Raw genomic sequence first — 22,956 nt, 5'->3', positions numbered from 1 at the left:
CAACACAGACAGAGAGAACCCTTTGTTTCCCGCCCCCCTCCAGCTTTGAAAGTATCTTGTCTCCTCATTGGTCATTTTGGTCAGGTGCCAGCGAGGTTGTCTTAGCTTCTTAACCCTTTACAGGTGAAAGGGTTTTTCCTCTGGCCAGGAGGGATTTAAAGGTGTTTACCCGTCCCTTTATATTTATGACAGGGCTACTCTAAATTAGCCCCAAGGCAGCCCAGAATCAGGGGAATGCAAAAGGTGACTTAGAGCCACCTTCCTCCCCCATGCCCTCACTCTCTTCAGATGTAGTGAATTTATACTCCTTTGGCCTCTAACATCTATCTGTAGAGACACTGCCAGTATGTAATGGCTCTGACCTGGGCTAGTCTCAGGATTAGGGCCCTGATTCAGCAAAGCGCCTAAGCCCATGCTTAAATCCAGTTGTAGTCCATGGAATTTGAGCATATGCCTGAGTACTTTGCTGAACTGGGGCCTAAATCAGTATCGTAGCTGTCTGGAGAACGACAATTCCATTTTGAGGTTTTAAAATAGTTTTTGTTCCATATTGGATTGAATGGAATAATTTAGTTTGATAGTATTTATTTTCCGTAAACCCATACTGCTTGGCATTAATTGTATTACCCACCTTTAATTCTATATTAATTGAGTCCCATATCAGCTGTTCCATTATTTTGCTCAGGATTGACATTAGGCTGCCAGACCTATAATTACCCAGGTCATGCTGTTAACTCCTTTTAAATATTGGCACAACAGTTGCGTTCTTCCAGTTTTCTAGAACCTCTCTGGTGTTCCAGGAGTTATTGAAAATCAACATTAATGATCTAGAGAGCTATTTGGCCACCTTTTTTAAAATTCTTGGGTGCAAATGATGTGGACCTGCTGATTTAAAAGTGTCAAGCTTTACAAGCTGCTTTTTAACATCCTCTTGTGTTACTGTTGGAAGTGAAAGGGTTTCATTATCATATGACATGACAACATCATTTGTTTTTTTTTTTTTTTTTTTCACAAATATGGAATAGAAATATTTATTTGATATTTCTGCCTTTTCTGCATTTTAATTGACAATTCTACTATTTCTATCTAGTAATAAACCAACAACATTGTCAGGATTATTTTTGTTCCTCATATACTTAAAAAATTCTTATCGCCACCAGAGTCAGGGACAATAGGATTTCTCCTTGTGTACTTTTGCCTCCCTTATCAATTTTCTGTAATTCTGAGCTTCTGATTTATATTCATTATCATCAACCTCCCCTTTCTTCCATTTGGCTTTTTTTCTGTTTTCAATCAAAAGTTAAGATAATTTCTGACTAAAAACCGGTCTCCTCATAAGAACATAATATAAGAACGGCCATACTGGGTCAGACCAAAGGTCCATCTAGCCCAGTATCCTGTCTTCCATACAGTAGCCAATGCCAGGTGCCCCAGAGGGAATGAATAGAACAGGTAATCATCAAGTGATCCGTCCCTTGTCTCCCATTGCCAGCTTCTGGCAGAGGCCTTTTTGATCCTGCCTTGGAGTAAAACCACAAATATTTCTCAATCTGAAATTTTTGTGCAGTTGATTAATTTTTATTTGACTATATGCAGAACATTTTCATTTCTACATATTAGAGAGCAAAGTCATCCATTTCTTGGAAATGATAGTGAAAAGTGAAATGGGTTGGAATGAAATTTAATTTGTGGATTTTTTAGCAATTTTTTTTTAAATTATCTATTAATGTTTTTCATTACAGTGAAAAGTTCAGAGTCTGCAAGGTGCTGCGCACTTGCTGAGGGTCTTCCACTCTAAGCTGGGAGCACCAAGCACCACTCTGGGAGCACTCAGAGCCTTGCAGAATTAGGCCCAAAATGATGAACTGTAGCTATTTGGGAAAAGATATATTGTCATCTTCAAATAGGATTGTTCAGCTTTCTGTGAGGAAAATTACTATAATGTAACGATTCTATAAGATACAAACAAAATTATTTTAAACATTATACAGACTCTGTTGTTTTATGAGAAAGCGCTATTATAACTATTATATTTTGCAAATGGGCCACTTTAGTTTAATGGATGTGCCATCAGGAAAATAGTTTTCATAACAACATCCATTACTTTTTTTGGTATCATTTGTAATTTGTACCACAAAAGTCCATGCTGTTAAACTACATGTTGCAGTGCTGTAGGGTTACATATCTTAAGTTTTATAAGAGTGGAATGTGGCAACCCATATTCAAATCTTATTTTATATTTTAGAGGACTAGGACTTACTAATGAAATGACAAGAATTGTGAATGTACTATCACTTTTACTGTAGTCAATATCTTTTACCCACCGCAACTCTGAAAACATTTTTCACTGCCAATAACATAACTCTGTCATTAATATTTTAAATCTGTATTTAAAGCAAAAAAAAAAAAATCATAAGGAGAGCACTAGCATCCCCAGAGGACATTGCTTGTAAAAAATGCTCTGTCTTTTGCAAGTACCTGTTACCCATTCTTGGAACCAGCCAAGAAATAACCACAAACAAAAGTCAAACTAGAGCAGCACTGAGGGTTGATTTTATTGGCATTCCTTACTTGCAAAATTATGCTCACACACCCAACACAATTCATGTTGGCAGGCTGCAGGCACAGATGTTGATTTCAATTTCGCAGGTGGCTGAGGCTGGCCAGGCGACAGCTGCCTGGAGATTGGACATGAGGTGACGAGAGTCCCCAAAGTCCCTTTGGATCCGCAGGAGGGCTCTGTTGCTCCCAGTCCGGTCCCAAGTTTAGTGTGCTGTTACATTTCCTTGTTGGTAACCACCTGGCCGTCCGTCTTGAGATTTATGCTTTCACCAAAATAATATCATGGTTCCATAAAAAGTGATATTTGCTTCTTTGTTTTGTCATTGGCTGTTACTCACATTCTCTCACTCATTGCTTACATTAATTGATTCCGTATTCATAAGCATGAATACAATTGGTAATACAGAGCAATGCAGCTTTAAGCAAGCATCTAACATCATTGGGGAGCTTCCACTGCTTGTGGCTTTGTAACCGTATAACAGGAAATTGTGCAGACTGCACTCGAAAGAGCAATTTTGGGGGTGGGGGTCATCTGGCTACAGTACCTAACACTATACCTAACACTATATTTTTATGTATAACTCATTCATGTATAACAAATTTTATATGTACGTTTTGTAGTCTGTGAAATCTTTTTTTATAGTTCCTTGTTTTCAATCCTGTAATAAAATTAGTGGCAGCTTTGTTTGTCTACCATCTATTTTCAAGGATTTATGTGAATTTCGGTTAAAAAGTTTGAAACTCACTTTAATAGGAGTGATTTTAATTATTTGTAATCTTCTTATTAGTAGTTTCTAATGTATATTTACTCTCATTTACCAAACAACAAAGTAAAATTGTTAAATGCAGTTGGTGGCAGGTTGAAGTAGCTGCTCTTTGATCTGGTGAATATAATAGTAGAAATAAAGGAAATGTGGTCAGAATTTTAACAACTCGCTTACATACAGTAGTTTTTTTTTTTTCCATAATACATTTCAGATTTAACTGCTGATCTGAGGGCTTGAATCACAGTCATTAAAATCAGTCAAAAGACACTCATTGATGTTGATGGGCTTTGATCAAGCACTGGATTGGATTCCAGTTTAACTGTAAGAGACTACAAGATACAGTAAATTTTAATGGATGTCTAAGCAATACCATTTTATGAAGATCTCAAAGAATTTTTTCTCTTTCTGAGTGAAAGCGTAAACAGTAGGTAGTAGTTGTTTTAGATACCTCTGTTTTCCTGTGGTGAAAACTATTCCGTGTGTGTGGTTCTCCCATGAGAATATATCAAGCTATAATCAAAGGTTGATCTTCCTGCTATATGGAGTTGTGTGGAGACCCTTTCTGTGACTTGTTGGAAGCACATGGTACCTGCTGTTCTGCTACTCTGACCATGTCTCACTGCATGTCCTGATGTGAGACTTGAGTGGCATGAAGGCCGTGTATTTCAACCATTTTATAATAATCCTAAATACTGAAAAAAAGAATGCTGGAGTTCATCCCAGTTTGATGGAGTTCATAATTCATATCAAGGTTTACATGGATGCAAAATTTCATGACAGTAATCTGATTTTCTATTTCGTTCCTTTAACAAAAATTTGAAGAGAGTTTTCCTATGTTTGTTATGGCCTTATTCATCAATATGTATGTGATATTAGAGTGATTAGATTGTGTAAAAACAACAACAACAAACCCTGAAGTTCCAACAGAAGGCTTTGTCAGGGCTGTTCTCTGGGTTGCCCATTAAGTAGTAAATACTTCCTCCAAGATTTTTTAAAAATGGGTACCTCAGGTTAGTCCCCCGAGGTCCGTATTTACTTACCTAAATAAATGGCCTGATTGTCAAAGGTGCTGAAGACTGTAATTTCAACAGGAACAGCAAGCTGCTCAGCACTGTTTGGAATTTTTCATATGAAAAGTGTTTTTGCTGTAATAGGCTTTTTGCAACAATGAAACTGTCAAGGTTCCTCCCCCACTCTGAACTCTAGGGTACAGATGTGGGGACCTGCATGAAAAACCTCCTAAGCTTATCTTTACCAGCTTAGGTCAGTAGAGATGTTGTACCCAAGGCAGGCCCTTTCGAAGTTTTCTAAGAAAGCCTCAGTATCATCACCTGCCTTGTAGGTGGGGAACTTTCTGGGATGGGAAGTGGTACCTGGAGAAGGATTGCTAGGGTTTGTTGGTATATTCTGCTGAGCCTTTATCTTCTCCACCTCCTCCACATGCTTCCTCTCTTTTTCCTTCTCCTCCTCCACATGCTTCCTTGTCTCCATTTCCCTCTTGTGGGCAGCCTCCTGTACCACCTCCTCCAGCCTCATGAGTTCTATCTGTCTTTCATGTTCCCTTTGTTTTTCCTCAGCCTGAAATTTGGCTAATTCCAGCTGTAGTCGAGCCGCGGATTTTGTCATTCTAACCTCTCTGTTTTTAACTAACTTTACACCCGAGGTTTAGAAATAAACAAACAAAACTTGGCTGTAAAATTTTGCTGTGCTGGAATAGAATACCTATTCTCTGATAGTGATTGTCAGCCTACAGAAAAAGACAATTCCCTTGTCTCTGCTCTGGGCCCAAATCAAAGCAAAAAACCTCCAACTACTTGGAAACCTGCTTACCCAGCCCAAAGAAAAAGCAAATGGGTAGAACACACCCCGCCTATTTACTTTTAGGAAAAAAAAAAACTCTGGGTTGGAAGACTGTGAATTTCCCTGCAGGAGTTAAGTACCCTGCCTCCAGGCAAAGAAAACCTGCAGTTCACAAAGATAATCCCCTTTTGTCTCTGCTTGGCCACAAAGCAGAGAAAAAACAAGCTGCTTTCAGTTTCAGCTGCTTTTTGGACTTCCTTTCCAAAGGAAAAAAAAATTTCCTTTTTAAAATCTGTATTTCTAGTTCAAAAAATCTCAGCTGGATCTCAAAATGATTTCAGGTTAATCCCACCACTATGCCACCATGTCAAGGTTCCTCCCCCACTCTGAACTCTAGGATACAGATGTGGGGACCTGCATGAAAAACCTCCTAAGCTTATCTTTACCAGCTTAGGTCAAAACTTCCCCAAGGTACAAAATATTCCACCCTTTGTCCTTGGATTGGCCACTACCACCACCAAACAAATACAGGTTACTGGGGAAGAGCTGTTCGGACACGTCTTTCCCCCCAAATTACTTCCCAAAACCTTGCACCCCACTTTCTGGACAAGGTTTGGTAAAAAGCCTCACCAGTTTGCCTAGGTGACTACAGACCCAGACCCTTGGATCCTAAGAACAATGAACAATCCTCCCAACACTTGCACCCCCCCTTTCCTGGGAAATGTTGGATAAAAAGCCTCACCAATTTGCATAGGTGACCACAGACCAAACCCTTGGATCTGAGAACAATGAAAAAGCATTCAGTTTTCTTACAAGAAGACTTTTAATAAAAATAGAAGTAATTAGAAATAAGAAATCCCCCATGTAAAATCAGGATGGTAGATACCTTACAGGGTAATTAGATTCAAAACATAGAGAACCCCTCTAGGCAAAACCTTAAGTTACAAAAAAGATACACAGACAGAAATAGTTATTCTATTCAGCACAATTCTTTTCTCAGCCATTTAAAGAAATCATAATCTAACACGTACCTAGCTAGATTACTTACTAAAAGTTCTAAGATTCCATTCCTGGTCTATCCCTGGCAAAGACAGAATATAGACAGACACACAGACCCTTTGTTTCTCTCCCTCCTCCCAGCTTTTGAAAGTATCTTGTCTCCTCATTGGTCATTTTGGTCAGGTGCCAGCGAGGTTACCTCTACAGGTAAGAGGAGATTTCCTCTGGCCAGGAGGGATTTTAAAGGGGTTTACCCTTCCCTTTATATTTATGACAGAAACTTTTCATGAAAAAATGTTGACATAAAAAATTTCCACAACATTTGTTGTTTAAACTTTATGGACACTTTCAGCAAAATCATTTTTGAAACTATTAGCAAAAATTTTATTCTTCAAAAACCTGGTTTTCATTGAGAGCAGTGTTTTTTGGTAAATGAACAATGTAAGTACTGATTTTAATAAAAAATTTCAATTAAAATATCACCAAAAATGTAAAATTATTCCATTGTGATCCCTGTGAAAAAGGAAACAACTTTGAAATTTCATTTTCCCCCACAAAATTATTTTTCTATTTTCCACCACTCTACTCAATTGATGTGAAAATTAGGCCACGTATTTAGGTGCATAAATGTACATTTAGGACCTGACATTATGCACTCATTTATTTTTAAAAAAAAATTGGCCTATTTAGTTAGTAACTATGGTGCCTGCTGTTTAATACAGCTCAAGATTGGGCCAAAAGAAATGTGATGAGGTTTAACAAGGACAAGTGCAGAGTCCTGCACTTAGGACAGAAGAATCACATGCACCACTACAGACTAGGGACCGAATGGCTGGGCAGCAGTTCTGCAGAAGAGGACCTAGGGGTTACAGTGGACGAGAAGCTTGGATATGAGTCAACAGGGTGCCCTTGTTGCCAAGAAGGCTAACAGCATTTTGGGCTGTATAAGTAGGAGCATTGCCAGCAGATTGAGGGACATGATCTTTCCCCTCTATTCGACATTGGTGAGGCCTCATCTGGAGTACTGTGTCCAGTTTTGGGCCCCACTCTACAAGAAGGATGTGGAAAAATTGGAAAGAGTCCAGCGGAGGGCAACAAAAATGATTAGGAGGCTGAAACACATGACTTATGAGGAGAGGCTGAGGGAACTGGGATTGTTTAGTCTGCAGAAGAGAAGAATGAGGGGGGATTTGATAGCTGCTTTCAACTATCTGAAAGGGCGTTCCAAAGAGGATGGCTCTAGTCTGTTCTCAGTGTTAGCAGATGACAGAACAAGGAGTAATGGTCTCAAGTTGCAGTGGGGGAGGTTTGGGTTGGATATTAGGAAAAACTTTTTCACTAGGAGTGTGGTGAAGCACTGGAATGCGTTACCTAGGGAGGTGGTGGAATCTCCTTCCTTAGAAGTTTTTAAGGTCAGGCTTGATAAAGGCCTGGTGGGATGATTTAGTTGGGGATTGGTCCTGCTTTGAGCCAGGGTTTGGGCTAGATGACCTCCTGAGGTCCCTTCCAACCCTGATATTCTGTGATTCTATGAAGTCACTGCTGGGACTCAGTTTTGTACTGTAATTTAAGATGGGTGCTGTGTTATGCAATTCATAAGGGTCAAATGGTGCAACCCAACTATTATTCCTCCCATAAACAAAAAACAAGTTAATGGACTTATAAAAAGGATTTGGGGAAAGGAATTATTTTCTCTGTTCCAGCAGCTGGGCATGGAGCAGAAGTGAAGTTATTGTACTTCACTATACTATACCAGTACTATAACCAATGAGCCGCTGCACATTGACTTTCCAAGGCAGGTATTTCAGGCTTCTAGATCTGTATAATGGCTGATCTCCTGGCCTCTAAATAGCCTACCCTCACAACATCACGCCATACTATGGGGATGGCCTTCTGTGGACTGCTGTCCCCTCCCAATACAGAACAAGAGGTTCCTGTGCATTTAGGATTTTCTGTGTCTACCTGGGCAAGGTGGGATGTGTCCCTAAAAGTAAATGGACCAGTTGTATTGTTTACTGGTTCTTTATAATGCTTTTATACCAATATAAATACTAATCAGCTTTTAACTTGAACGTGTTATATCTGATTTCAAAATAAATATTTATTCAATCTGTAAATTATATATAATGGGCCTGAATCTCAGTGGAGTAAATGTGCTTCAGAAGAGCTATGCTGATTTACAGCAATGGAGGATCTGACTCACTGTATTTGTTTCTCATATGCTTTGCATAGTGCACACTCCTCTTGTCTATGTAGAGTGGGTATGAAGACACATTCTTTCTATTTACATCACACACCTATCCATCTCTCGACACACTTATAAATAAATAAATAATCAGCCAGGTCGTTAACATGAGAATAATTTATCAGTTTATGTAAAAATCATAAACTGCTTTAGCTCTCAAATATCGTCAGGTATCATATCTATGATGATAGATTTAAAAAAAGATGTTGTCTTTCACATGACTAACAGTGCACTTCCCTAGCACTCACTGCTAATTCTCCTAATGTGACACTTCAAAGTCTTGGCATCTGTCTGACCCTAGAAGTTCCATGCTTTATGGTCAGCGTTACTTCAGTGGAGTTAAAGTTGTAAATGTGTGTTCTTTAGTTTCTGCAACGAGTAGAATGTTCACTAAATATACTTGCATCAAGATGCAGGATTAATAGACAGTAAACTGTTGAAACAAGATAGAAAAATATTCATGTTACACTCAAATCAGAGACATGTTAGTTCAAAATAATTCTCAGTCTCTTAGAAGGGAAAATAATGTTTGCTGCTTGCAGTCCAAGAAGGCAGAAGTGTGCCTGAAGCTTGTACTGGAAATGTGATCTCAGTGGGTAAAGGGGAGGGATCAGAGCCAGTCAAAGATCTTGTACATCAGTAAGCAGATGAGAGTGGAGCTGGTTGAGCTTCCTTACCTTTATCTGACTTGTTGGGGAAGGGTTGGAATCTGTCAGTTTCTCTCTGCCCAGACAGACTAAATGGGAGCAGACTGTCAGGGAAATGAGGTGGAAAGTGATCATAGATTTTGGTTCTTGCCAGCAGAAATGACCTCTGAATAATAAGTCTTTTCCTGTGAAATGCAGTAGAAGCTGTAGTTTCTTTTGGTAGGCTATGTGCTTTTATTCAGATTATCAGTACATTAGCAATTAAAACACCTGATTATTGTTTTACCATTGTAAATTACTTTTGTAAAACAATTCTTTCAACTAATAACAATATACAGAAATTGAACACTATTCTGACATGATGACCCTAAAATACTATAAGCAGCCCTCTTTCATGTCTTGGATATGCCTAATCTTATGCACCTAAACTTGGAATAGTTGGTAATTGTGACAGCTGCATGACAAACATGGAGTCAAGCAATGTAGGTGTTGCAACTGCTCAAGCTGTATGGGCAGCTAATGCTCAAATGGTTCATCCATGAACAGAACACCTGTGAGGTCATAACAAATTAATGAAGCTTTACTCTGTGTCTGCTAGAAATAAAGTTGGTTAGGAATGTATTTTAGCAAGACTTACATTAAACACCTTTGAGATTGATCCCTGGCAAAATAGTGGAACAGCTGTTACAGTCCTCGATTAATAAAAAAAATTAAAGGACGGTAAAACCCATCAACATGCATTTATGAAAAATAGATCCTGTCAAACTACCTTGTATGTTTTTCGATGAGATTACAAGTTTGGTGGAGAAATGTAATAGTGTTGATGTAATAAACTTCTTTATGGCATTTGGCTGGGTACCACATGGCATTTTGATTAAGAAACTAGAACAATACAAATTTAATATTACACACACACACAGAGGATTAAAAACTGCCTAACTAATTGGTCTCAAAATGTAACCGTAAATGGGAATTGTAGAGAAAGCCACTTTATTTCTAGTGGAGTCTCAGAAGGATTGGTTCTTGGCCCTGTGCTATTTCACATTTTCACAAATTAATATATAACATTATTACTGATAAAGTTTGTGGATGACACAGAAATTGGGAGAGTGGTAAACAATAAAGAGGACAGGTTGGTGATACAGGTACAAAGCAATCTGGATTACTTGGCAAACTGGCCTTTAGCAAACAGCAAGCATTTTACTAAGGCCAAATATAAAGTCATACATTTAGGAACAAAGAAGGTAGCCTATATTTACAGGATGGAGGACTCTATCCTGGGAAGCAATGGCTCTGAAAACAACTTGGGGGGTTGTGGTGGATAATCAGCTGAACATGAGCTTCCTGTGTGAAGCTTTGGCCAAAAGGGCTAATGCAACCATTGGATGTATAAATAGGGGAATTTTGAGTAGTAGTAAGAAGTTTATACTCCCCCTGTATTTGGTAGTTGTGTGACCAATACAGAAATACTGTGTTCCCATTCTGGGGTTCACAATTCAAGAAGGATGTTAATAAATTAGAGAGGTTCAGAGAAGAGCTTTGAGAATGAATTAAAGGACTGGAAAACATGCTTTATAGTGATAGTCTCCCAAAGCTCAATCTGTTTAGTTTAACCAAGAGCAAGGTAAGGGTTGACTTGATCACAGCCTATAAGAACATATATAGGGAACAAAAGTTTAATAATGAGCTCTTCAATCTTGCAGACCAAGGTATATCAAGATCTAATAGCTGGAAGCTGAAGCTGGACAAATTGGGTATGGCTACATTGCAGCTGGGAGAGTGTCTCCCAGCTCGAGTAGACAGATTTGTGCTATAAATAGCAGTGTGAATGATGTGGCACGAGCAGTGGCTCCGGCTAGCCTCCAGAGTACGGACTTGGGGTCGGGTGGCTAGCCCGAGCCACTACCTATGTCTGTGTCCAAACTAGTTTTGCATGCTGGCTTGAGCAGAGCTAGTATGTGTCTGTCTAACGAGCTGGAAGGCGTACTCTAAGCCGCAGTGTAGGCATACACGTTCAGATTAGAAATAAGGGGGCAAATTTTTAACAGAGTAATTAACTGTTGGAACAATTTACCAAGGTTTGTGGTGGACTCTTTATCACTGGCAATTTTTAAATGAGGGTTATAATTTATTTTTAAAGATATGCTGTAGTTCAAACAGGAATTAAGGAAAGTCCAATGATCTGGGCTGTATGGAAGGTCAGACTAGATGACTACAATGATGTCTTCTGGGCTTATAAACTAAGATTCTGTCAATAACATTAAGACAGAACATAATTATAGCAGTTCTAATAAATAGTTCATAACAATGCTCTGTTTTCATGGAGACTAGTTTGAAAACATGTTGGCCCAGACACACCTTAAAAGAGAACACACATGGATAATTAAAATCTTTCCCCATTATGGATTCAGTTTTTTCTCTAACAATAGTACTTAACTCCTGTATAGCACTTTTTATTTGTGGATCTCAAAACATTCTACAAAAGAGGGTAAGTATCACTATACACACAATACAGATGAGGAAACTGAGAAGTATATATGTGATGTGTCTTTCAACCATTTTTTTTAGTTTTGATCCATGTAAATTTTCTTGTTACTAGTGATGCTTCAATTTACCATAAATGCTGCTTATTATGATCGTTTCAAATTCTTTTATTCAGTTAGGGAGATCTTCCCAGATTGGCATTGCTGATCTGCCTTATTTAAGAGCCACAGTGAATAGTTCCCCACAAAGGTCCAGTTTGGAAGTATACCTTCCATTTTAACTTTGAACAAAACACTTAATTTAACATTTGTTTAAATGTCTTTCTAGGATATAAATGTCATTATAGTCTACATAGTCAGACACCAAAACCAAAAATATAGTCTCATTCTTCTACAGCACAACATATGGAAATGAAAATATATTTAGGACTTCATTAATTTATTGTTATATCAGATGATATATTTGTCTTTTTAAAAAATCAGCAGACTTTGTTTCACAAAACGTAAAATACTGCACTATTGTCTACTGGTCAGAGGATAGGGCTAGATGTATGAAGACCAGTGTACATAGGAGCTTTCTTTCTAAGCATATTTCTACTAGCTCAGAGATCCAGCACTCACAGACCAAATGTGGATTTTTGAGTCATCTTTGCAAAATGGAGTCTATACATCACTGAATCAATGAATTACTCATCTATAAATTTCTTCCTCACCAGTCTTCAGAAACTTGACTGCTTCATATGCTTTTTCTAGTTGAGGCAGACAGGGTTGTTACCTTAGAACCAATGGTGAGACATCTGCTTCAGGTTAATATACAAAAGAAAAAAAACATATATTGTCCAGGGAAATTGTAAAGGAGAACAATACGTAAATTCAGACAATGTTGGAACACTTAGCATTATTGGATCCGGATGGGCAATGTCGCGAGGGGAAGACGTGTTCTCATACTTATGTCTGCAGCCACAGAAAAAACAAACATTTGTCATTTAAATCTTATAAATGCTGCTACCTTTATTTCATAGAGATAAACTCAAACGTTGTATTGGTTCTATTTGTTTTTATTCAGGATGGCAGGATTGGGCCCTACGAATATCAGAGCAGCATATAACCAGTAAAAAGATTACAAATATTAACATTTTGTTCTTTAAATTCTGCTGCCATTTCCCTAAAATACTTTATCTTTTGAAGATGCTATTGAATTTACTCTCAGATTTCATATTTTGGGGATAGCTATCTGTGTTTTAATACTGAGAGCATATATGTATTTTTACCTCAATCCCCCTTTATATTATAATATAGATTGATGTCTTGCTACTAGAAGCTGAGGGAAGTTCTGTCAAAAACATTTTAAATGCTGCACAGACACTGATATGACAAAATAATAGCATTGATTCTAATCTACTGCGCACTGACCAGTGGAGAGTACTTGAGCATAATGTTCTCTCAAATGCTATGAAAAGCCTGTTAGCAGAAATGAGTTTTTATGCTTCTAGGGACCTGACTACGTGCATGCAGATTGATTTCAGTGCCTGCTTTTTGGCATATTTTGCAGTTTTGTCTTAACCTTTGCAACCTACTTTGATTGATGATTACAGGAATCTGTTATTATTTGAAATCCACGCTAATGTATTTTTACCATGAGTTAGTGATAAATACCATATATGAATTTATTAGATTAACCAGAATAGTGCATGCTAACCAAAAATAGCATTATTTGTCTTGCAAAAAACTGCATGGTATTTCTTAGTATGTGTTTTAGCACATACTTTGCACCAGTGGTTCTCAAACAGCAGACCCCTTCGTGGGAATATACAAAGTGAAGCACTTTGAGGCCGAGCAGGAGAAGGGTTGCAGACAGGAAGATGAAAGATAATTTCTCTTAGAAAGTAGTCCACAGAATGCAAAATGCTGGAGATCCTCTGCTTTATACCATATTAGATTGTCACTTTGTTTGCTTAAGTAAAATGACGTGTAAACTTATTTATCAGCATTACATTGAATAGACAAATTGTCTTTTAATTCAGGTTTACATACTGGCCAGGTTTTCAAAAGTGGCTAGTGATTGTTGGTGCTGAATGTGATACTTGAACACTGAACTTTAAAGGGGATTTGCAGTGCGTGCAAATCAGTCCCCTTTCAGGTATCTCAACTAGGATGCCAAAAATTGAGAGAGACACTTTCACTACTTACTTTCCAAAAGTAGAGTCATTGCTTTCTAATATATGGATTTATTATTTAGAAGCATCTTATATCTACTTTTCACTCATTTTGCACAGATGTAAATAAAGGCATCAATTAGAAAATAATATCATAGGAACAACACTATAATTAAAACTTAAATGGCCCTTTAATTCTAGTTTCATGTTTTAATTTGTTTATAGATTTCTGCCCAAATGATAACTTACAGAGAAACTTATCATAGTGGTTTGAGTCCAGTGGTAAATTTTTGGGAGAGTCTGAGGAAAATTAGATGTGTCTTTAAAACCTAATTAGGGCCTTTGGTTGCTACGGTAATACAAGTAGTAATAATAATAATGGAACATCCCTCCATTCTGTTCCATTTCTTTCAAAGAGGTTTTCTCATTGTAGATAAATAGTTTAATGATTCCAGCTTGAGTTTTTTCTGGGAACTACCAGAGGCTATTTAAAGCAGAGTATCTTGGCACAAGAAACAAAATAAAAAAGCATGTGCTGCTTCTCTCTCTCTCTTTGGGTGGGACCCAGTTCAGCAGCTGATTTGGTAACTGTTCCAGACTGATGGATAAACTTCATGTGAGACACCAGTTTACAGGTGCAATACACATAATGGCTTATTTGTTTCCCACTTTGTATGTTTTTCCTGGTACTCAAGGCAAAGAAAACTCTTGGTGTCCTTTGGGAAATTGCCAGCAGATCGAGGGATGTGATTGTTCCCCTCTATTTGACATTGGCAAGGCCTCATCTGGAATACTGTGTCCAGTTTTGGGCCCCACACTACAAGAAGGACATGGAAAAATTAGAAAGCATCCAGCGGAGGGCAACAAAAATGATTAGGGGACTGAAACACATGACTTATGAGGAGGGAACTGGGATTGTTTAGTCTGCAGAAGAGAAGAATGAAGGGGGATTTGATAGCTGCTTTCAACTACCTGAAAGGGGGTTCCAAAGAGACTGTTTTCAGTGGTGGTAGATGACAGAAAAAGGAGTAATGGTCTCAAGTTGCAGTGGGGGAGGTTTGGGTTGGATATTAGGAAAAACTTTTTCACTAGGAGGGTGGTGAAGAACTGAAATGCATTACCTAGGGAGGTGGTGGAATCTCCTTCCTTTGAGGTTTTTAAGGTCAGGTTTAACAAAGCCCTGGCTGGGATTGGTCCTGCTTTGAGGAGGGGGTTGGACTAGATGACCTCCTGAGGTCCCTTCCAGCCCTGATATTCTGTGATTCTATGAAATTGCCTTTCATATTGCAATCTTCTCATGCAGTGGTTCCCAAACTTGTTCCGCCACTTGTGCAGGGAAAGCCCCTGGTGGGCCGGGCCAGTTTGTTTACCTGCTACATCTGCAGGTTTGGCCGATCACGGCTCCCAATGGGAGCTGCTGGAAGCGGCGGCCCGTATGTCCCTTGGCCCACGCCGCTTCCAGCAGCTCCCGTTGGCCTGGAGCAGCAAACCGCGGCCACTGGGAGCCGCGATCGGCCGAACCTGCGGACGCAGCAGGTAAACAAACCGGCCCGGCCTGCAGGGACTTTCCCTGCACAAGCGGCGGAATAAGTCTGGGAACCACTGTTCTTGTGACATTGGTGAAGGGAAAAGTTTTTTAAATTAAAATGGAATTTACACTTTTAACAATAGTTTGAATATTGAGTTCTTAAAGAAAATGTAATATTTGCTTCATTCTGTTGATTCGTTAAGTCCATATGCAATTTCTACCTTTTTTCATTTAAAAAAGTAGAAATTTTAACAAGTTATGAATTAGGTACTGGAATTGCATTCTAAAAAAAGAAGACGACAATCACTCTCAAATAAAATATGTAATCCAAGTAATAACAGAATCCTTTATCAAAAGAAGTCAACAGTATTTTTTTTAAATGGGCTGAGTTACTGATCCTTCACCACTGAGAGCTTATTAAGAGTGAATTATTCTGGCTTATATTAAGATGTGGTTGCGGACACAGCACATCACAAAATACTGTTTTGGGAATCATAAACTCTCTCTTGCCTCAGTGTACCTGGTTTATTGATAAGAAAAAAAGGATTAAGTTAACAGCTGTTTTGGCTGGTGATTTTTGTGCTAAAAATAAATTTAATTATATTAAAAAACATACAAAAATACATTAAGTGCTCTGTTGTTATAGTGTATGGAGTGATCATATTAGTCATTTGTGAGTATTTCATTTATAGTATTTGTTTTCCTGCTTTGTAAATATGAAAGTGTGTGAAGGGCTTGCAAGGAAAACCTTGACACTGAATGAATAGCTAATAATTGCAAAAGGCAACAGTAAGTCCCATATGTTGCCCTTTGCTGTACTTGTTACATAAATATAGGTCTGCAATTACTGCTACAGTAAAATTGAAATTGATTTTTTAGAAAATTAGATTTTTTGCTTTGTATTGCCTGGAGTGATCTGCTATATGAGATTATAGTATTTTCTGAATCCAACTAAACATTAAAAAATCAACTTAAGACAAGTGTTTAATATTACTAGTTATTGCTAAATAGCTAATAGGCCATATGAAATAAGCTTAACTATTAGAAAATTATGTTTGTAGTATTGTAGCCATGTTGGTCCCAGGATATTAGAGAGACAATTTGGTCCAATAAAAGATATTACCTCACCCACCTTGTGTCTGTTATAAAATTACAATTTTAGACAGCTTTGTAATTAATAACACACTGTGCTGGCTGCAAATGGAAGAAAATCTTAAAATTACTAAATCTAAAGACACATGAAAAGCAAAAATAAGTTTAATGAGGTTTTTTCAATTCGAAGCATCTTATAGGGATGGTCATTTAAATTAATACAGCATAGTCAAATATAGTTGGAACACACATGCTCCTTGAGTTTTAAAATAAATGGAAATGGTTGAAGCTTTATAGTGTACTTTTAACTTTTGTATGGTTTTCTTCTTTATATATATTTTAAGATGGCGTTAATGGACTTAAGATGAAATAGTGCAAAGGCCCCATTCCTCCTCCAGCCCTCCCCCCGAAACTCCCACTCCCTCAGAATTAGGATAAAGATGAACTCCTCTGTCTCTTTTTGACCCTGCATTCAGGAGGAAGTGGGGTAATGGAAACACATACTGGTCAGATGGTATGACACAGCGAGTATCATTCAGATGATTTGATTACTGACCCTTGTATTCATTTTATGAGCATCTAGTTTTTGCCCTACACAGGTTCTTTATGGATGAACAGATTTTTATATGGCGAAGGGATTCTGTGTTTCTCTTAGTGTTGCCAATTTTGGTTGCACACGTTCCTGGAGGTTTCATCACATGACAGTCTTTAATTAAAGATTAATCTTTAATTCCTGAGGACTCCATAACAATCCTGGAGGGTTGGCAACCCTAGTTCCTCTCCTAGTGGAAATGTAGTCCCATCTAACATTGTCAGCTGTTACCAAGCATCCCATGTCCTTTTTTTGACTTTGAGGTTTTGTGTTTTCAAAATATTTTGTGGGGCTTTTGTTCTTTTCATTTTGGGTATATTGTTTGTGTGTTCTTTGTGTATACTGTGGATGAGTTACTTTAATTCCTTGAAGGAGACATTTACTTATTTCCATGGACTTATCTGTATCACTATTTAAATTGTGCTTAGTTGGATAAAGGCCTATACCCTAGTCTTATGGGTTGTTGCTGACCTGGATGTACTTTTTGATATTTCATTCTTTACTTTGCTTTATGGTGAGTTCATATGTAGTGTGTTTGTTCCTGTGTTTTTCTTTCACTAATAAACATTAGTTTAAAAAAAGGAAAATATTTTATGGTTCATATGGAAACACAACATTTAAGTATAAAGTATTTACCTTACATGTATCTTGTCTAACTCTTAGCATGCTAATTAATAAGATATTTTTATGTAATTATCTTTCTCTCCATTGACTCATCTTCTTCTCTTGCTTATCAGCATGATCGTAGTAATTCCCACAGACAAACACTGTGCTGTTACAAAGAGAGGATTATGATCTCAAGGCAAGAGCTAGAGGTTTTGGAATATGAAGGAGAGGGCTCATGTTTGCAAACATTAATCTTCAATAAGTAGCCATTTAATGGGGCAGTGGCCACAAATTTACATACAAGATAAATTAATATAAGATAAACTTCATTTCTAAATGTTGATGCATCTGAAAAGTGCATGTTTAAATCCATAAGGTTTGACCCTTTTCCCAAGTTAGTTCTCCATTCAAATACAAAGTTAGCATTATCTGTTCCCTTGGTACAAAATTCATCTCTCAGTTGTTGCCATTGTTCATAATAATTTAAATTGATAAACAAACCGAATGAGATTATCATAACTATGTGAACAAAGCTATTAACCAGTCACAGAAAATTTGCTATGTTTAAAAAAAAAATAAATCAGCTGTGTACTGATGAATTAACCATTAAGGTCCTGATTCAGTAGAGAAATAATATACATGCTTAACTTTAATTACATGAGTAAATTTAATCATGTACATAAATGTTTGAAGGACTAAGGCCAAAAAGAGTGGAGTTTTAAAAGATTAGATATTTAAATGGTCAAATACAGAAGATAGATTTAAGAAAATCTATCTAGTCTCCTTTCTCTTCTTCACCTTTCCTGAATGTATATGAACCAGGAATTCGTGGGGGTGGTAAGACCTAATGTTATCTTGAATCTAGCCCTAATTGGCCAGTTTAAAAAAAACAAAACACTCCCCTTCCCTCCCCCGCAAACTCTGGCCTTTGTGGCTCAGAACCACCACATTGATTATTATATCGGACCCTTAAGGGAGATGGACTGAATATTATTTAGATTTGGTTTCTAAGTAACAAACCCTTTTTCTGTGTCTTTATGTACATATTATACAGTCTCTTTTGGCAATTAATATTTTCCCTTTTCTGTTTCCCATGAGAGGGTCCCCTATTATGTAAATTTCCTATAAGCTAACATCATTTTATATCCCTATCTCTTGCTATGGATAAGAGAGAGTAACCGTAAAGGTCTTTGACATACCAAAATACCCAGTCAGCTGACCGCTCCCTTTTCTTATTTACCTTTTGCACCTCTTAATATTTCTAATCTATATTTGTGTAGTATAGAAAAATTAGTAAGGGAAAAGGCATTCCTTCCAACCCAAACAAAGCCCGCTAAGCAGCAGAACAAGTATGAGGTCTGCTGCCCTGGAGGAAGGGTATGCAGAAACCCAGTGCAAGGAATCTGTCAGTTGCATATGTTAGGAAGTTTGGGGACAGGGTGAGTGTGTGGTGGATCAACAATTACACAGATGCACAAGTTGAGCCTCTTCCATGGCCTGATATTTGACCTCAGGTACTTGAGATTTGTGTAGCAAAGAGATTGAAGTGCTAACTATTGAAGGCCTTAAATGGCAAGAATATATCAATATCCTGCTTAGAAAGAAAATGTTCAATCAAAAAAATACTTTCTCAAGTGTTGTGTTACCACTCAAATTGACTTTATATCACACTATGTATGAAATAGAATAATCTTCAAAGTAGAAAAAAAAGATTAATTTGAAATGTTATGTAAGGGAGTATAGAAATCAGAGCATTACCTATTTATTCTCTAACTTTCCTTTGAATTTTGAGAATTTCCTAAAAATCAGACGTATTTGTTGATTTATTAAGAATCATTCCAAAGGTTTATGTTCTATTTGATTATCAGCAGTTCACTTAACATATTCTTAACAGGGGATATTAGAATAAGTTTACTAAACTAGTAGAACTGTCATTGATGATAACCTAGATATGCTAGTACTAATACGGCTTTTTCTTAGCAGAATGTAGTTTGGGGTTAAGACTTTTCAGTGCAGAAAAATTTAAATATTGGGATTAAAAAAAATAACGCAAAACCTTTTTCATGGGTTTAGAGAGATGGTGTGGCAGATGATATTTTTGATGACAGCATAGTGTTTTTTCATAAAGCTGGTCATTCTTACAATATCCATTGTAATGATTTTTAAAGCAATGTCTTCATTGCAGACTATACTGACTTACCCACGTGTGGATACTAGAACTGGTAATGTGTTTGTTAGATTTTAAAGTCTGTAATGCAAAAAAGGTTTATATCTCCAGATAGTTTTTGTATCAAAATATAGTCCAAAATCAGGACTGAAATGCCTGATCAAGTATGAAACAAATAAATTTAAATTTTATATTTTCATGCACTTGTATATGTTTGAGTGCCTATTCACTAGCAGCAGACTATGCATGGACCCTTGGATTTCTTTCTGTTAATGACATGTTAATGATAAAGTTTTACTTTGACTAGTCCATTTTATTGACATACCAAAAGAAATTGTTGGAGCCGAGTGACACAGTGTTTTGATAGCAGGTACTATTTAGCCCCATCTGTTAAACTATTATTATTATTATTATTATTATTTTAATAGGGAAACTTCGTTGCAAGCATGACAGCCATTTTAAGGCAAATGGAAGACTATCATTACGCTCATTTAATCAAGACTTTTGGAAAGATGAGGTCAGATGTTGTGGTAAGTTTAACTTTGGCATCTTTACCCTATGTAGCATTTGTCTTACTTTCTGTTTCTGTTAGTATTTGATAAATGCAGTTACAGATTTGAAAAAAAGGTATTTGATTCATATAACCTAACATTTTAAAGTTTAAAGATGCACTCATTTAATAATCAGCAATAATGATTGAAGCTCATTATATTTTTTTTGTAATCATTCTTTAACTCCACCTATAATACAACGTAATTAGAGCATAACAGGAATTTATTGCTAAGCAGATAACTCTAATGACCTGGAACTATCATTGCCATATGGCAAATGCATAAGGCAAAGTAGCAACCAAACTTGTTGGCCGAGATCCATCAAGCAGCTGACAAGCTGAGATCTGATCTGCTTTACATTACACATTCTGTTACTTAGGAACAATGGGTTTTCATGTTAGAGCATTTTACGCAGTTTTTGGATATATTTTAATTTCAGAAGCGCCTTTATTCGCTGTATGCAGTGGCTACAGAGGTGTTAACAGGCCACTCTACCTTGAATGATACCTTACAATTTGTGCTAACTCCGTATGCTAAACCATCTGTTCCACCTTCATGTTGCTGTGATCCTGGGTTTACCTTTCCCAGACCTGAAGAGTAGCTTTGTATGTCTGGAAAGTTTCTCTCTCTCACCAACAGAAGCTGGGTCCAATAAAAGATATTACTTCACCCACCTTGTCTCTTTATTCACTGTAGTGAGTTAGATACAAAAAGAGAAAAACAGGTTTCTTGATTTCTGGCAACCTCAACATTGTGTAATTTAATATTCTTGCCTGAAGTTTTATTGTAGGAACAATATTGGTGCTTTTCTTGATACAACAATTCACTCGTCCCTGCTGCAATATGTCATTTTAGTGTGTTTTAAATTTTTATTTTTGAAAAAAGGAAAAAAGAGGAGTAAAGGAAATAGCTCAGCATAACAACATGCTACTCTATAGTTACATGTGTCTGATTCTTCTTTGAGCATTTTCCCTCTGGGTGATCCATGTCAGGGTGTGTGCTCGCCTGTGCCCACTTGATTGGAGATGTTCGTCATCAGTGTCTAGGCACCCTCATGCTGTGATAGGAAGGTATATAGCAGGGGTGGCCATACTTACTGGCCCTCCGAGCTGCATACAACAATCTTCAGAAGTTTGAGAGCTGGGGTACACCTGCCAGGGGCTGGGACTCGGGGCTTCAGCCCTGCAGAAGGCGCCTGCCGGGGCTTAGGGTTTCAGCCCTGCTCCTGCTGAAATCTGTATGGTAAAGGGTAAAAGCACACAAAAGACCAGATTTCACAGGGGGAGACCAGATTTCACACAGTAGGAACTAGTGGAACAGGAAGAAACACTACCCTCCCAGAAGTCCTCTTCTTTACTAGATGAGACTGACATGCATCTCCCCACCATCTTATCCCTGATGATTTTAAGGCCTTTCAAGACTTTATAAAAAGAGTAGCAGGCACCTTACAAATCCTGTTGGAGGAGCCCCAACATTCCTTATTTGATAACCTTCATACACTTACTCGGGGCAAGATCGACTTGCCCATCAGCGATGCTCTGCTTACCCAAGTATGCACAGTGTGGCAAACTTCAGCTGCTATCCCATCCACATGTAAATGAGCCAGCCAAAAAATACTGCATTCCAACCAGAGATTTGGAGCAGTTTTTCTCCTACCCTGCTCCCAACTCTCTGGTTGTTCAGGCTGTTAAGGAATGAAACATGCAACATCAGTGTCCCATTCAACACCATCCAACAAGAAGCTAAAACAATTGGACTCCTCAGACTCTTTGCAGTTCAGAATAGCCAGTTCTCAAGTGATTTCACAGTCAGAGAGAAAAAATGTAGGGCTTCATTTCAGAAGGTTAGTCAGTTGCCAAAGCATCTCTCTAGGCTTTGCTTGGTGCTGATGATACAGCTGCACCTATTCCCCTACCCTTCCAACCTTATGGGGATCATCTCTCCCCTTTCCCACCTTCCTGGAACACACAGCCTCAGACAGATGGATTCTAGAAGCGATTTCTACAAGCTATTCCATCCAGTTCAGCTTCTTACCACCACCCCTACCTGTCCCTCTTCAGGGACCCTTCTCATGAAGACCTCTTAAGTCAGCAGGCAAAATTCCTCTTAGCTCTGGGAGCAATCAAACATGTTCCACTAGACTAGTCGGAAAAGGCTTCTATTCTTGGTAGAATCCCTGAGAAAAATGGGGATTGGATGCCAATTCTGGACCTCAGGACTTCAAACACCATTATCCGTTCCAAATGGTTCAAAATGGGGACCCTTGCAATGATTATTCCCCTCTTCCCCCGTGGATCCCAAAGATTGGTTTGTGTCCCTCAACTTTAGGATACCTATTTTCATGCCGCCATTCATCCCTTGCACAAACAATTCCGATGTTTTGGGATAGGCAGGGACCACTACCACTATCCTGTCTTAACCTTTGGCTTTTACACTGCCCCAAGGTATTCACTAAAGTTCTATCAGCCTCAGCAGCCTATCTTCAAAAGATGGGCATAATTGTCTTCCCCTCACTGGATGATTGGCTCCTGAAAGTTTGCTCACAGACAACAACCAGAAAAAGCCTGTCTCTGTTTCACTTACTGGACCTCCGCCTCAATGTGGAAAAGTCTACCCTCATACCCATTCAACATATAGACTTAATCAGAGCCACTCTGGACTCTTTTTCTGAGAGAGCATATCTACCTAAGGACAGGTTCACCATAATCTCCAATCTTGTTTCAACAATTCAACGGAGCCCGTAAACCACAGGTTGCCTACA

At 38.0% G+C, this 22,956-nt stretch overlaps 1 protein-coding gene across 3 annotated transcripts in view; it reads left to right on the top strand.

Moving 5' to 3' along the window:
- Window positions 1-22,956, top strand: part of DOCK1 (dedicator of cytokinesis 1) — a 545,102-nt gene that overhangs the window by 282,282 nt on the left and 239,864 nt on the right. For 2 of the 3 annotated variants that reach the window (XM_037903703.2, XM_027819633.3), the window contains exon 28: window positions 20,073-20,174. In XM_037903703.2, the coding sequence (XP_037759631.1) occupies window positions 20,073-20,174 (102 nt within the window). Of the gene's footprint in view, window positions 1-17,608; window positions 17,687-20,072; window positions 20,175-22,956 lie in introns of all 3 variants that reach the window. The other variant, XM_043551994.1, reaches the window with a different exon arrangement.

The sequence above is a fragment of the Chelonia mydas genome, chromosome 7 (assembly GCF_015237465.2).
Source record: "Chelonia mydas isolate rCheMyd1 chromosome 7, rCheMyd1.pri.v2, whole genome shotgun sequence".
NCBI lineage: Eukaryota > Metazoa > Chordata > Testudines > Cheloniidae > Chelonia > Chelonia mydas.
This window is presented reverse-complemented; position numbering and strand designations above follow the sequence as displayed.